We start from the raw sequence: 15,130 nt of genomic DNA on the forward strand, positions 1-15,130 counted from the left end.
GGGAGTGCCGCACTGTCAGAGGGTCAGTACTGAGGGAGTGCCGCACTGTCAGAGGGTCAGTACTGAGGGAGTGCCGTACTGTCAGAAGGTCAGTACTGAGGGAGTGCTGCACTGTCGGAGGGTCAGTACTGAGGGAGTGCTGCACTGTCAGAGGGTCAGTACTGAGGGAGTGCTCCACTGTCAGAAGGTCAGTGCTGAGGGAGTGCCGCACTGTCAGAGGGTCAGTCCTGAGGGAGTGCTCCACTGTCAGAAGGTCAGTACTGAGGGAGTGCTCCACTGTCAGAAGGTCAGTACTGAGGGAGTGCTCCACTGTCAGAGGGTCAGTACTGAGGGAGTGCTCCACTGTCAGAAGGTCAGTACTGAGGGAGTGCCGCACTGTCAGAGGGTCAGTACTGAGGGAGTGCTCCACTGTCAGAAGGTCAGTACTGAGGGAGTGCTCCACTGTCAGAAGGTCAGTACTGAGGGAGTGCTACACTGGCAGAGGGTCAGTACTGAGGGAGTGTCCCACTGTCAGAAGGTCAGTACTGAGGGAGTGCTGCACTGTCAGAGGGTCAGTACTGAGGGAGTGCTGTACTGTCAGAGGGTGAGCATTTCATGGAGAAGGGCTTTGAAATGCTCTGAGTTAATGATGTGTGAATCCATCTCACTGTCCTCTCTGACTACAAGCACAGTAATTGTGGTGATTAACATGAATGCATTTACGGGAAAGCCAGACAAACACATCAGTGAGAATGAAGCCACAATGGGTCACTGGCTGGAATATTCTGGAGCTGTCCTGTAGGTTGGCCTTTTGCCCTACATCAGGATGTCTTTGCCCTGTATTACTCCCACCCCTGTGAACAGAATCATCGAATCCCTACAGTGTGGAAGCAGGCCGTTTGGCCCATCAAGTGAAGAGCATCCCACCTAGATCCACCCTATTGCTGTAACCCTACTCTTCCCCTGGCTAATCCACCTAGCATGCATATCCCTGGACACTATGGGAAATCTAGCATGGCCAATCCACCTAACCTGCACATCTTTGTGATTGTGGGAGTAAACCCATCCAGACACAGGGAGAATATGCAAATTTCACATAGATAGTTGCCTGAGGCTGGAATCAAACCTGCGTCCCTGCTGCTGTTTGGCAACAGTGTTAATCACTGAGCTATGTGGGAACAGGCCTTGGCAGGTGTGCAGTTTGGGTTTGGGATTGAATGGGGTGCCTGGAGTCAAAGCAGTCTCACAGCCCACATGGGGTCTCCCAACCTTGGTAAAACTCTCACGTCACTGCCTCTCAGAGTGTCCCTGACCAGAACTGCTCCAAAGGTTTTGCCAGACACCAGTGGCCCCTTGATCTCATCAGCACCCCCAGCTGGAGAATTCCTGGTTAGTACAGAAGGGTAGTCTGAGACAGAATGGGTTTGGAAAGAGGATCAACGCTGGCCTGGTATTGATGGGCCAAATGGCCTATTTCTATGCCGAATTCTACACGATGCTCTGACGATCCATGTTTTTTTTTCAAACAGACTCGAATTCTCGTGACTCACGGAGTCACGTTTCTGCCTCAAACGGATGAGATTGTGGTTTTGGTGAACGGCGAAGTGTCTGAAGTGGGCTCGTACAAAACACTGAGGGCGAACAGGGGGGCATTTGCAGACTTCCTGAACACCTACGGAGAAGGGAGTCACAGTGAGGAGGGAGAGCCAACAGGTATGGGGTCGTCAGTCGAATATCCCGCCTTTACAATTCCCACAGGGATACCAACAATTCCATGCACATGGACAGTCTCATAAGGACAGCTCTCACCAAGGCAGGCTGGAGTCACAGCATGGTTAGTGTAGGGAGTGCAATAACTGAGAGAATGGACAATGGCACTCAGTTCACTAAACCTATTCCTCCTGCCCCAGCTCGAGATTCTCTGCAATACATTTAACCCTAGTTCCTTCTTTCGACACACAATGGGAACCTATTCAGCAAAGTAATACCCTGCCATTTGATGTCAACCAGAGGTCACTGAAGGTTCACCTGCAAAAGCTCAGCAGATCTGGCAGCAATCGTGGAGTTACCACGATTTCAGGGCCAGTGACTGCTTCCTCAGTACTGATGGTAGCAAGGAAAACATTTTTTTTGCAGAAGTGAGGGTTGTGGGGGGGAGGGGGGGGGGGGTGCGCAGGTGGGGGGCATGGAGTAAACGACAGGTGGAGATAGAACCCAACGAGAGACAACAATTGGACTGGCAAAGGTGTGGATAACCATTTGGCTAGGAGAATGAATAGCTGCTCATGGGGATGATTAGTGGCTAACAATGGGTTGTGTGTAATAGCAGACCATGTGATAAGAAGGGGGATGGGGTGGGGATGGTGTTGGGGGAGGGGAGGGGATCGCAGTGGCTGGCAACAGAAACCCAGAGAAGTAACATTTGGCTGATCCACGTAAGGAGGGATTTTCTTCAGGGGAGAGATTGAGTAGACTGGGCCTGTACTCATTGATGTTTCAGAGATTGAGAGGAGACCTAATTAAGGTTGATCAGGGGCTTGACAGGCTAGATGTGGGGAGCTTGTTTCCCCTTATGGGTGGCACGATGGCTGCCTCACAGCAGCAGGGACCCAGGTGCGATTCCAGCCTCGGGCGAATTTAAACCCACTTTGCTGTAGGAGTCTGTAACAATGGAGAGTCTGCACATTCTCCCCGTGTCAGCATGGGTTTCCTCCATAGAGTCATAGAATCATAGAGATGTACAGCATGGAAACAGACCCTTCGGTCCAACCCTCCATGCTGACCAGATATCCCAACCCAATCTAGTCCCACCCGCCAGCACCCAGCCCATATCCCTCCAAACCCTTCCTAGTCATATACCCATCCAAATGCCTCTTAAATGTTGCATTTGTGCCAGCCTCCACCACATCCTCTGGCAGCTCATTCCATACATGTACCACTCTCTGTGTGAAAAAGTAGCCCCTTGGGTCTCTTTTATATCTTTCCCCTCTCACCATAAACCTACGCCCTCTAGTTCTGGACTCCCCGACCCCAGAGAAAAGACCTCGTCTGTTTATCCTATCCATGCCTCTCATGATATTATGAACCTCTATAAGGTCACCCCTCAGCCTCTGACGTTCCAGGGAAAACAGTCCCAGCCTGTTCAGCCTCTCCCTATAGCTCAAATCCTCCAGCTCTGGCAATATCCTTGTAAATCTTTTTTGAACCCTTTCAAGTTTCACAGTTTCCTCCCACAGTCCAAAGATGTGCAGGTTAGGTGAATTGGCCATGCTAAATTGTCCATAGTGTTCAGGGATGTGTAGATTAGGTGCATTAGCCAGGGGTAAATGTCGGGTAATAGGAATGAGTCTGGATAGGATACTGTTCGGAGGGTTATTGTGGACTTGTTGGGCCACAAGGCCTGTTTCCACACTGTAGGGATTCTATTCGATCTTTGTGGGAGAGTCTAGGAGCAGACGGTGTTATCCCAGGGTAAGGGGCATTTAAGACAGAAATGTGGAGGAATTTCTTCTCTCCGAGAGTAGTGAATGTGGAAGTCCTTCCTGCAGCGGGCTGTCTAGGCTGGGTCATTCAGTATATTTGAGGCTTTTTCTTTCTTTTAGCTTTGAATAGTGAACTGTCTAACCTCCAATCGCTGCGTATCACTCCCTCTATGCCAAATCACTGATGACAGCTTGAATTTATGTAGTGCCTTTAATTGCAAAAATGACTTGGAGGATTACAGAGAAACCAGAGGGTTGTTGGGCTCAATGGGCTGAATCACCTTCAGTGAGTTTTCAGTCAGTATCCTTTCTGCTTTCAGTCAACGTGGTGACAGAGGAAGATCTCACACTGGGTGTTGATCAAGACTCTCAAGTGGATGTGGATCCGGGTGAGGCGATAACACTGAGCCTGAAGCGGGAGAACAGTGAACGGGCTAGAAGCAGGAAGTGGAGGTAATCTTCAATAAAACCTGCTCAGCAGTGTGAACGATGGGGTTAACATTTGTATTTCACAATCTCAGGAATGCAACCAACACATGGAGTTTATTGCCAAGGGTGTGGGAAAACAATAGGGGAGTGGGACTGATCTTAAAAGAGGCAGAATGGCTCAATGGCCTCTTTCTGTCCTCTGATCACTTGGGGATAATGCTCTATCTGACGTGTGCAGGTTAAAATCTGCGGCTGCACAGCTCTTGAATTTAAACGAGGAGTCTGCAGCAATGGAAACGGCTTTCGTTTCTCAAAGTATTTAATCCAACGCCAACTAATGTATCCCGATGTACAAGCAACTCACACACTCTCACAGATACACACACACACACACTCTCATAGACACACACACTCACAATCACACACATACAACACACACACACATAGTCACACACAGACACACATGCACAGACAGACACACACAGACACACACACACTCTCACACTTATACACACAGACACATACTCTCACAGACACACACACAACACAGTCACACACATACAGACAGACACACACGCTCTCACACATACCTTCACATACACACACACAGTCCCACACATACAGACACACACTCACATTCACACACACAACACACATACACACAGTCACACACATACACACTCACATACTCACACACATGCACACAGACACACACTGACATACACATGCTCACACACTCACATGCACAGACACACACTCACAGACACACTCATTTACACACACTCACACACTCATATTCTCACATACATACACTCACACTGACACACTGACATACACATGTTCACACACTCACATGCACAGACACACACACTCACACACTCATTCACACACACTCATATTCTCACACACATACACTCACACTGACACACTGACATACACACGCTCACACATTCACATGCACACCCACACACACACACTCACAGCTACACACTCATTGACACAAACACACACACACTCAGACACACACTCTCTGACACAAACACATACACACGCACATTCACACAGACACACACACTCACTCACTCACACACACTGACACACACACACATACACAGACTCATACACACACTCACATACTAAACCCCCATACAACACACACACTCAAACTCACACTCACACATTCACACACACTCTCTCACACATGCGTGCACACACACACATTCACAACATACATACATACAGACATACATATATATATATATATATATATATGTGCGCTCCCATTCCAGGAGGAGTTACAGGAACGAGGAGCAAGTTGCCAGCTAATCCTCTCTCCTCTCTCAGGGGTCAGGGCTCAGGGAGTGGTGCCAAGTTGAGGCTGGCACTCTCAGTGCAGTGCTGAGGGAGTGCTGCCTTGCTGGATGTGCCATCTGTCCAATGAGACCAAGCTCCTGTCCACCCTGCCAGGTGAGGCACCAGCAGGATTTGCCCTGATGTCCAGGGACACGATTTATCCCTCAGCAACATGACCAGATGGCTTGGCCATTAGCACACTGCTCCCGGCAGGATTCACATTGACTGCTGGGGCTTCAGTGCTTTGAGGGATCCTGAGATTCTGCAACCAAAATTAGGATTTTGTCTTTGGTTCTGTTGGTTAGTTTGGCTAAATTCAGAGAGTGAGAAGCTCACCAACTGGCTGAGTAATCAGCGAGAGGTTAAAGGAAGGAGATCTTCAGTTTAAACTCTCTCTCTCCAATCCTTCCTTTAGCAAGAGCAGCATTAGAGTGTCTCTGAAGAAGGCCCAGAGGGACAAGAACCTGGTGTCACAGAAGGAAGGGCAAGTGGAAATGGTGAAGGGCCAGAAACTGATAGAGAAAGAAACCATGGAAACAGGCAAGGTAAGCTGTCACTTGCACACAGGAACTGTAGAAGGTTAAAAGGCATTGCCCATACAGACCAAGGATCAAAGAAAACCATTCTGTCTGGATGGTCTCTTCTTTACAGACGGGGCAAGGTGGTAATTGTTGAAGGCTGTTGCTCAGAGTGAGGGGTTTAGGTTATTCTCAGTTCTGCCACATGGTGAGTTTGCATTCTTGAACCAACCAGTGAATGGATCATTAGAGGATTGCCCATTTATAAATGCTCTGGTTGATAATTCTATAATTCTGAACGAGAAGCAATGCAAAGGCAACTCCAAACCAGCGATACTATGGAACAGCTAAACATTGGAACAATTATTCTCCAGAACAGTCAATCTCTGGAACAGCTAAACTACGGAAGAGCTAAACTTTGGAATAATTAAACTCTGGAACGATTAAACTCCAGAACAGCGAAACTCAAAAACAATTAAATTCTGGAACAGCTAAAGTCTAGAATATCCAAGATCCAGAATATTAAAGTCCAGAACAATTAAACTCCAGAATAATTAAACTTCAGAAAAGCTTAAGTTTAGAACAATTACCTCCAGAACAGCTAAACTCTGGAACAGCTAAACTCTAGAATAATTAACTCCAGAACAATTAAATTCTGGAAGCTTAACTTTGGAACAGCTTAACTTTGAAACAGCAAAAGTCTTGAATAGCTAAATTCCAGAATAATTAAACTTCAACATGATTAAACCCTTAACTTTGGAACAGGTAACTCGAAAATAGCTAAATTCCAGAACTAATACATTTCACAACAGCTAAACTATTAAACAGTTTAACTCTGGAATAGCAAACTCCAGGACAGTTAAACTCTGGAGCAGTTAAACTCCGGAGCAGTTAAAGGTCAGAATAGCTAAACTCTGGAACATTCCAGTTCCAAATGAGTTCAACTCTGGATCAGTTCAGCTGTGGAATTATGCTGGCTCTAGAACACTAGGGATACTGTAAAAAGATATAAGGGGAAAGGCAACAAGGTGAGATTGAACTAGTTAGATCCTGCTGAAAATGTAGTATCAGCATAGATACAGTGGGCTGAATGGCCTCCTGTGCTGCTGATTCAATGAGCAAGATGCTGAAGCCCATAGCATTGCACATCAAAGAGCTGACGTGGTAAGGAGAGCAACTAAACAATTGGGCTGAGAAACCAACTTTTCCATTGATTTGTCAGCTGCATAAGAATTTTTAACACAATGAGGAGTCAGCTGTTGTTCAGCAAGATGACCAGCTAATCCTTGACCTTAACTTCAACTTCTCACCCAATCATCCTATCCCTTGATTCCTAAAGTTCAAAGGGTAAAGAGTGACCATGTGACTAGGTTACCTGTACTGATTGGTCTGTTTGGGGTTCTGTTTTGATTGGCAGGTGAAGTTCTCAATCTACTGGAAATACCTCCGTGCTATTGGCTGGTGGTACTCACTGCTGATAATCCTGTCGTACATCACCCAGAACGTGGCAACCATCGGGCAGAACCTCTGGCTCAGTGACTGGACCAATGATGCCAGCCACTACATCAACACCACCTACCCAGCATCCGAGCGTGATCAGCGGCTTGGCATCTTCGGTGTTTTGGGCGTCGCACAAGGTGAGTGCCTCTCGGGTTCAACACTCGGGATGAAGGAGTGGCAAAAACACTGGTTGCTGATTGGCATCTCCTCATTTGTCACCCTTGCTGCCTGCTACTTGAGACAACTCAAGTTTCCCGCCTGAAGCCGTGCGGCCCAGAACCTTACATCAGGACGGGAGGCCATTCGGCTCACTGTGGTTGTGTTGTCGCTCTTTGAAAGATACCTCACCTGCCTTCAACCATTTTCCATGCACATTGCTTTTGCTCAGTGCCTTGTAAAATTTTCCTTTTGAAATATTTACCCAAGTTCTTTTTCAAAAGTTGTTACGTTTGAATCTGCTTCAATTGCCCTTTAAGGGAACACATTCCATTTCATCATAACTCACCAATTCTCCTTCTCTGGTTCCTCTACCAATTCTCAGAAAGCTGTCTCTTCTCTTTAGCCTCCATCAACAATCCTTCCTTATGAACTCCATAAAAAAGCTCTGCACTATTGATTTACTTCACTTGATTTTTATCTTCTTAAAAGACAGATTTGGAACTTTCTAGCATTTTATGGTGTTAGCTGTGGCTCAGGGACAGAACTCTTGCCTTGGAGTCAGAAGGTTGTGCACTCAAACCCAACTCCTGAGACTTAAGCACCAAGTCTAGGCTGGGACTGGTGCAGTACTGCAGGAGAGCAACATTGTTGGTGGTGCAGTGTTTTGGGCGAGTTGGTATATTGAGGTCTCATCTTACAATACAGTATCCTTTGATTGTCACGTGCACTCCATTGCAGGAGTAAAGTGAAAAGATTTTATATTGTCTGTCTTCTTATGGTGACGTCTTAGGTACAAGTACCCAGGTGCAATTCTTGGACGCTGCAGAGGAATGAAAGTGATTGTATTACTTACAGAGTTCAAAATTAAGTTCAGGATGGGACATCATTAAGGGTTCACATTTCAGGAAGGTGGGAAATTTCAAATAGACATTATAGTGCAGCAGCTCAGCATGGGGACGCCACACATGGTCTGACTGCCTGCAGCAGACCCCAGTCCAACAGCCATCCTCGCTCTGCTCCAAGCGCCAGACCACTCCCTACCGGCACTCGGCTGCTCTGAGGTAATTTCCAGGACAGCCTCCCCCAATGCCTGACTCCGCCCGGAACTTGCTGCCAGTGCACAGCTCTGGGGCTAGCATTCCACACACTGTACCAGGGGTCACAGCCAATGCACTGTTTTTTAAAATTCATTCATGGGATGAGGGTATCACTGCCTAGGCAGCATTTATTGCCCATCCCTAATTGCCCAGAGGAGCTGTTAAGAGTCAACTGCATTACTGTGGGTCTGGAGTCACATGTAGACCAGGCCAGGGAAGGATGGCAGTTTCCTTCCCGAAAGGATATTAGTGAACCAGATGGGTTTTTCACAACAATGGATTCATGGTTGTCATTAGACTCTTAATTCCAGATTTTTATTGAATTCAAATTCCACCATCTGCTATGGCAGGATTTGAACCCAGGATCTCAGAAAATTACCTGGGTCTCTGGATTAACAATCCAGCAATAATGCCACGAGGCCAACGCCTCCCCTGTCCCAGGGCTTGCTGCTCACGCCCATTTGTGTAAAGACCCATGACATTATTTTGCAGGAGAGTGTGGAGTAGTTCCCCTCAATATGTATCCCCGAACTAACAGATAATCTGACTGTTGTAACAATGTTCGTTTGAGTGAACTTGCTGTGTGCTGATTGGCTCTGACGCTTTCCACGTGACCCATCAATTCAAAAGATTGGTCAAGCACAATTTTTTGTAAATTTGTGTCGGCTCTGCCCAGCCGTACATTGTTTTCCCCAGTGATCAATGCATGTTGTACAGATAAGGCATATATTTCTTAGAATGATGGATGGATACAGAACGGAAACAGGCCCTTCGGCCCAACTCGCCCATGCCAACCAGGTTTGCAAAATGGGACTGGTTCCATTTGCCTACACTTGATTTCCCTCAAAAGGATCAAATTGGGGTGTTTGAGATAATTCAATCTGTTTTCTTTTGACACAAAGCTTAGAACAAGGCAGCACAAATTTGAAAATAGAATCAGACCATTCAGGGACGATACAAACAAGTGACTAATGGAGAAACTCAGCAGGTCTGTGAAGAAAGAAACAGAGTGAACATTCCTTTGGAGATCAATAATTGGCTGCGAAATGTTGTTTCTCTCTCCACTGATGTTGCCAGACGTGCTGAGTTTCTCCAGCACTATTTGATTTTATTCAGTATTCCCAGTGGTCTACAGTATTTTGCTTTGTTTTAGGGTTTGAGGTGATGTTAAGATGCAGTTGTTTACACACAGTGAAGTACGAATCAGGGACTGTTCTCCCTGCAGAATGCTGGATGACAGCTGCAAATTACAACATCAAGCTTCCTAATACTAAAGGCTAGGGAATTGAGAGTAGACTGAGGTTAAGAAAAAGATTAGCTGTGCTTTACTGACTGGGGGAGCAGGTTCGAGGTACTGAATCCTGCCCCTGTGAAGGTCCGGAGAAGTTAGAACAGAGAACATAGAGCTGTACAGTTCAGTACAGGCCCTTCGGCCCTCGATGTTGTGCCGACCTGTGGAACCAATCTGAAGCCTATGTATCCTACACTATTCCATTTTCATCCATATGTTTATCCAATGACCATTTAAATGCCCTTAAAGTTGGCGAGTTTACTACTGTTGCAGTCAGGCCGTTCCATGCCCCTACCACTCTCTGAGTAAAGAAACTACCTTTGATATTTGCCCTATATCTATTACCCGTCAATTTAAAGCTATGTCCCTTGTGCTAGCCATCACCATCTGAGGAAAAAGGTTCTCACTGTCCACCCTGTCTAACCCTCTGATTATCTTGTATGTCGCCTCTCAAACTCCTTCTCTCTAAATCGGAGATGATAAAAGTGCTTGTTGTTTTCCTGATTTCCTCAGCTGTCTTCGTGCTCCTTGGAGTATTCCTGATGGCAGGAGGGACCATTGTCGCTTCCAGGGACTTGCATTCGCACTTACTTCAAAACATCCTCCACGTTCCCATGCTGTTCTTTGACACCACTCCGACTGGGAGGATCATCAATAGGTTTTCCAAGGTATGACTGCTCTCTGCTGGCTCTCTAGCATCTTCAGTGACCAAGCTGCTGGTTCTGATGGTTTGACCGGGATATTCACTCCCTCTCTTCTTCCAGCTGACTGTCAGATTGTACACAGTGTGAACATCAATACATTATTTTCTGTCCTCTTGGGAAGAGGATTTTAAAAAATTGGTTTCCTGGGATGTGACCGTCAACAGCCATGTATTGCCTGAAGGAGGTGGTGGGGGTGAGCTGCTTTCTTGAACTGCTGCAGTCCATGTGCTGTGGGTTGATCCACAACACCATAACGGTGGGAGTTCCAGGATTTTGACCCACTGACATATTTCCAAGTCAGGATTGGAGGGGAACTTGCGGTTGGTGGTGCCCCTATGTATCTGCTATCCTTGTCACTGTTTACATACCTTCATATACTCTGCAACTCCCTCCCCTAATTTCTCTGTTTCTCAAATCTCTCGCCTCCTTTAAAGTTAAAAATCACACAACACCAGGTTATAGTCCAACAGGTTTCATTGGAAGCACTAGCTTTTGGAGCGCTGCTCCTTCTTCAGGTGGTTGTGATCACCTAGTGCTAGTGATTCCAATGAAACCTGTTGGACTATAACCTGGTGTTGTGAGATTTTTAACTTTGTCCTTCCCAGTCCAACACCAGCATCTCCAAATCACTCCACCTTTAAGACACTCATTAAAACCCAAGTTGTGGTCACTGCTCTAATCCCTTATTATGTGATATGAGCACATTCAGGTAAGGTGGGAGTAGGTACAATTACAAAATGTATACCTTGGCTGGTAGATACAGATTCTGACCATTCAACCAGGTAGGTGCTCCAGATTGTCGGAAACAGCTTAATTCAATCAGCCCTGAACGCTTCCGAGTGAAGTGAATCCAACCCAGAGGAAGGAGAGTTTTGGTCTTAATTATGGGTTTTGCTTCTCTCCCTGTGCAGGATATTTATACCATCGACGAAACTATTCCAGTGTCGTTCCGGAGTTGGCTGTCCTGTTTCTTTGGTGTGCTCGGCACTTTGGCCGTTATTTGCCTGGCCACACCTTATTTTACCATCGTCATTGTCCCACTAGTTGTCGTTTATTATTTCATTCAGGTAATGTTGGCCGGATGGTGTCTCGATGTATCTGACTAGGAACTGCTCAGTTAAAAAAAAAGCCTGGTGTTTGGGATGATTGAGTTTATTTCCTTCTGACAGGAAGCTTAGAATAATCTTGAAAATAGAGTCAGAGGAGGATACAAACAGAGCGTGCTGGAGGAACTCAGCCGGTCTCTGGAGATAGAAACAGAGTAAACATTTTATTGAGGCTGAAGCCGATCTTGAATAATGTTAAAAAATCCCACAACACCAGGTTATAGTCCAACAGGTTTATTTGGGAGCACTAGCTTTCAGAGTGCTGCTCCTTCATCAGGTGGGTGTGGAGTAGGATAAGCAGAATTTATAACAAAAGATTAGTGTCATGCAACTGAAATGGTATATCGAACAAACCTAAATTGTTAAGTCTTTCATATTTTAGAATGAGTTTGCTGGTTTCGGTTCATTAATATAGAAATCCCAGAACTTCTTTTAAGTCACCTTCTCGAGATAACTTAAAGTTTTATAATAAAAGGTGACATCTCAGCTCAGACAAAGCATCAAAGGTGTGAGGTTAGAGTCTGTCTGTGTCCCAATCTTGATTTTTAAGTTTGTTCACCCCAGTCCAACACCAGCTCCTCTATAACCTGAATAAGCGTTTGGATTGAAATGTTGTCTGTTCCTCTCTCCAGAGATATCGAAATGAAGGTGAAAAACCAGGAAGAATGGCTTAGAGGCCGGGTCTGATTTAGCTGGAAAACTAATGAGCTTTGAGGGGCCAGTGGATGGGGTGAAGTGTCCTGATTGAAGCTTTAGAGTTACGGAAGGGATTTTATACACTCAATGTAAAGAAACAGTTTCCACTTCTGCAATACTTAGAATCGAGAATTTGAGAAAGTGACTTAAGAAATCCAATAGAAAATTCAGGAGGGCTGTCTTTATCCAGAGAGTGGCGTAGAACTCATTACCACATAGTGTGGCTGAGACATGTAGTAGAAATAGAGTTGACTGTAACTTGCTAAACACATGGAAAAAAAAACCAACATACAGGTTATTCCATTGAGATGGAATATTTAGAGTGGGATTGAGAGGCTTGTCTGGAGAATAAATTGGTTGGGCTCATGATCTGTTTCTGTGCCGAAACTACCAGAGATCCTTGTGCAGAATACAATCACTGTCCACAGGTTCGACTACACTGCCATCCCTGTCCTGCACAGTGTAGAGGATGCTTTACTTTCACTTTAAAATAGTAGAGGGAGTTTTACTTTCAGTTTAAAAGAATAGAGGAGGCTTTAATTTCAGTTGAAGAGTAGAGGAGGTTTACTTGCAGTTGAAAAGTATAGAGGGTGATTAAATGGGCCTGTCAAGATTGAGCATTGGCAGCGATTGATGAGGAAGAGGATTATTAGCACTTAGACTCTTCCTTCATGAAATGTTAATGCTCTGTGGTAAACTTTGGCTCAGTTATAGTTGGGACCTTGAAGCTACATCATGGGGTTTCAGTCTGTTGCTGCTTGACCTCCTGCCTTTGTTTATTGACTGGACCATCCACTTGTCATTGCAGATCTTTTATGTCGTGACATCGCGGCAACTTCGGCGTTTAGACTCCGTGACCCGGTCGCCCATCTATTCTCACTTCAGTGAGACGATCTTGGGTTTGCCAGTAATCCGAGCATACAGACACCAGGCTCGCTTCCTGGCGGACAACGAGAGAATCATTAATGAAAATCAGAAATGTGTCTTTGCTTGGATTATTTCGAACAGGTATGCAACTCCTTCCTCTGCGTTTGCGCATACTTTTCCTGACATTTATATTAGAGCGAGACACTAACTCTATTGTGGAATCCGGAAAGAACATTCCTTTAGTCATAGGATCTTATGCCAGAGAAGGTTATATCCAGTGCCGCAGTGGGTAGTGCCACAGCCTCTGAGTCAGATGTTCTGGGTTTGAGTTCCACTCCAGGAAGGAAGGTGTTTTCATGACATGGTGAAACAGGTTGAGTATCAACTTGTCCACCTATCGGACTCACGCCAGCAGCTGGTGGTAAGAATGGGAGAGAGTCCTGGGCACCCATGTGAGATGTTGGAGCCTCCACCATCACTATCTACAACTCCAGACAACCCCAACTAGTTGCCACAGTCACTGGGAGTCACAGAGCGAACTGGAACACACTAGCACCACTGCACTGAAGGAGGCCACTCAGCCCATCACTCTCGATTTGGCTCTTTGAAAGAGTTAACCAGTCAGTTCAAATCCCTTCTCTCCCCACAGTCCTGCAAGTGTTTTTATTCCGTTTTGCTACTTATCCCATTGGGTTTTGGAAGTTCTGAGCGAACCTGTTTCCATCGCACTTTCAGGCAATGCATTCCAAATCACGACAACTCGTTGCATCAAAACAAAATTCTCCTTCTGTTCTTTTGCCCATCAAAATCTACATCCTCTGCTTAAAGCCCCTCATAGCCTTGTATACTGTATTAAAATATCATGTCAACTTTCTTAGTTGTAAGAAGTCGATGGAATCTGGGGCAAGATTAACAGTTGGATTTAGTTTTCAAGGCAAGACAAAAGAAGAAGGTAGGCCTTGATCTGACAGTGCAGCAACACGCAGCCTAGGCCTGTGCAAGTCTCAGCTACATTACTTGAACCCACAATATTCTGACACAGAGGTGAAAGTGACTACCAGGTGAGCCACGCTGACACCTAGATAATGCCATAAGATCATAAGCACTTGAAGAAATGGAAACAGGAGAAGGCTGTTTGAGCTCTCGAGCCTACTCTGTCATTCAATAGGATGGTGACTGATCCAACATACCTCATGTCCACTCTCCTATGCTTTCTCTGTAACCATTGATTCCCCAATTTATTAAGAATCGTCTCACTCAGTTTTAAATATACAGGTGGACCCTGCCCCCACAGCTCTCTGTGGCAAGGAGTTCCAAAGACTCACAACCCCATGAGAGAAGAAATTCCTTCTCATTTCAGTCTTAAATTGGCGCCCCTTTATTCCAAGCCTTTGCCCTCTGATCCTAGACCTTCCCACGAAGGGAAAGATTCTCTCAGCATTTATTGTGTCAAGCCCTTTAAGAATCCTGTATGTTTCAATGAGATAATCTCTAATTTTTCAAAATTCAATGAGTAGAATCCTAAACTGTTTAATCTTTGTTCATAAGATGATCCCTCCATATGAGGTTCATCCTAGTGGACCTTCACCGAGCTGCCTCCAATCGAATGATATCTTTCGTTAAATAAGGGACCAAAGCTGCCCACAAAAGGAGAGTGGCACAGTGGTCAGCACTGCTGCCTCACGGTGCCAGACACCCAGGTTCGATTCCAGCCTTGGGCGACTGTCTGTGTGGAGTTTGCACATTCTCCCCGTGTGTGCATGGGTTTTCTCTGAGAGCTCTGGTCTCCTCCCACACTGCAAAGATATGCAGGTGGGGTGGATCGGCCATGCTAAATTGCCCTTAGTGTTCATGGATGTGTTGGCTAGGTGCATTAGGTAGGGGAATGGGTCTGGGTGGGATACTGTTCAGAGGGACAGTGTGGAATGTTTGGGCCAAAAGGTCTGTTT

The 15,130-nt window shown here is 45.8% G+C and overlaps 1 protein-coding gene across 2 annotated transcripts in view; it reads left to right on the top strand.

Annotated features, from left to right (window-relative positions):
* abcc2 (ATP-binding cassette, sub-family C (CFTR/MRP), member 2) overlaps positions 1-15,130 on the top strand; it is a 76,770-nt gene that overhangs the window by 50,035 nt on the left and 11,605 nt on the right. For both annotated transcript variants that reach the window (XM_072557205.1, XM_072557204.1), the window contains 7 exons: positions 1,509-1,692; positions 3,782-3,914; positions 5,659-5,788; positions 7,179-7,398; positions 10,322-10,476; positions 11,424-11,579; positions 13,123-13,322. In XM_072557205.1, coding sequence (XP_072413306.1) covers positions 1,509-1,692; positions 3,782-3,914; positions 5,659-5,788; positions 7,179-7,398; positions 10,322-10,476; positions 11,424-11,579; positions 13,123-13,322 — 1,178 coding nt within the window. The remainder of the gene's footprint in view (positions 1-1,508; positions 1,693-3,781; positions 3,915-5,658; positions 5,789-7,178; positions 7,399-10,321; positions 10,477-11,423; positions 11,580-13,122; positions 13,323-15,130) is intronic.

Source organism: Chiloscyllium punctatum, chromosome 38 (genome assembly GCF_047496795.1).
Source record: "Chiloscyllium punctatum isolate Juve2018m chromosome 38, sChiPun1.3, whole genome shotgun sequence".
Lineage (NCBI taxonomy): Eukaryota > Metazoa > Chordata > Chondrichthyes > Orectolobiformes > Hemiscylliidae > Chiloscyllium > Chiloscyllium punctatum.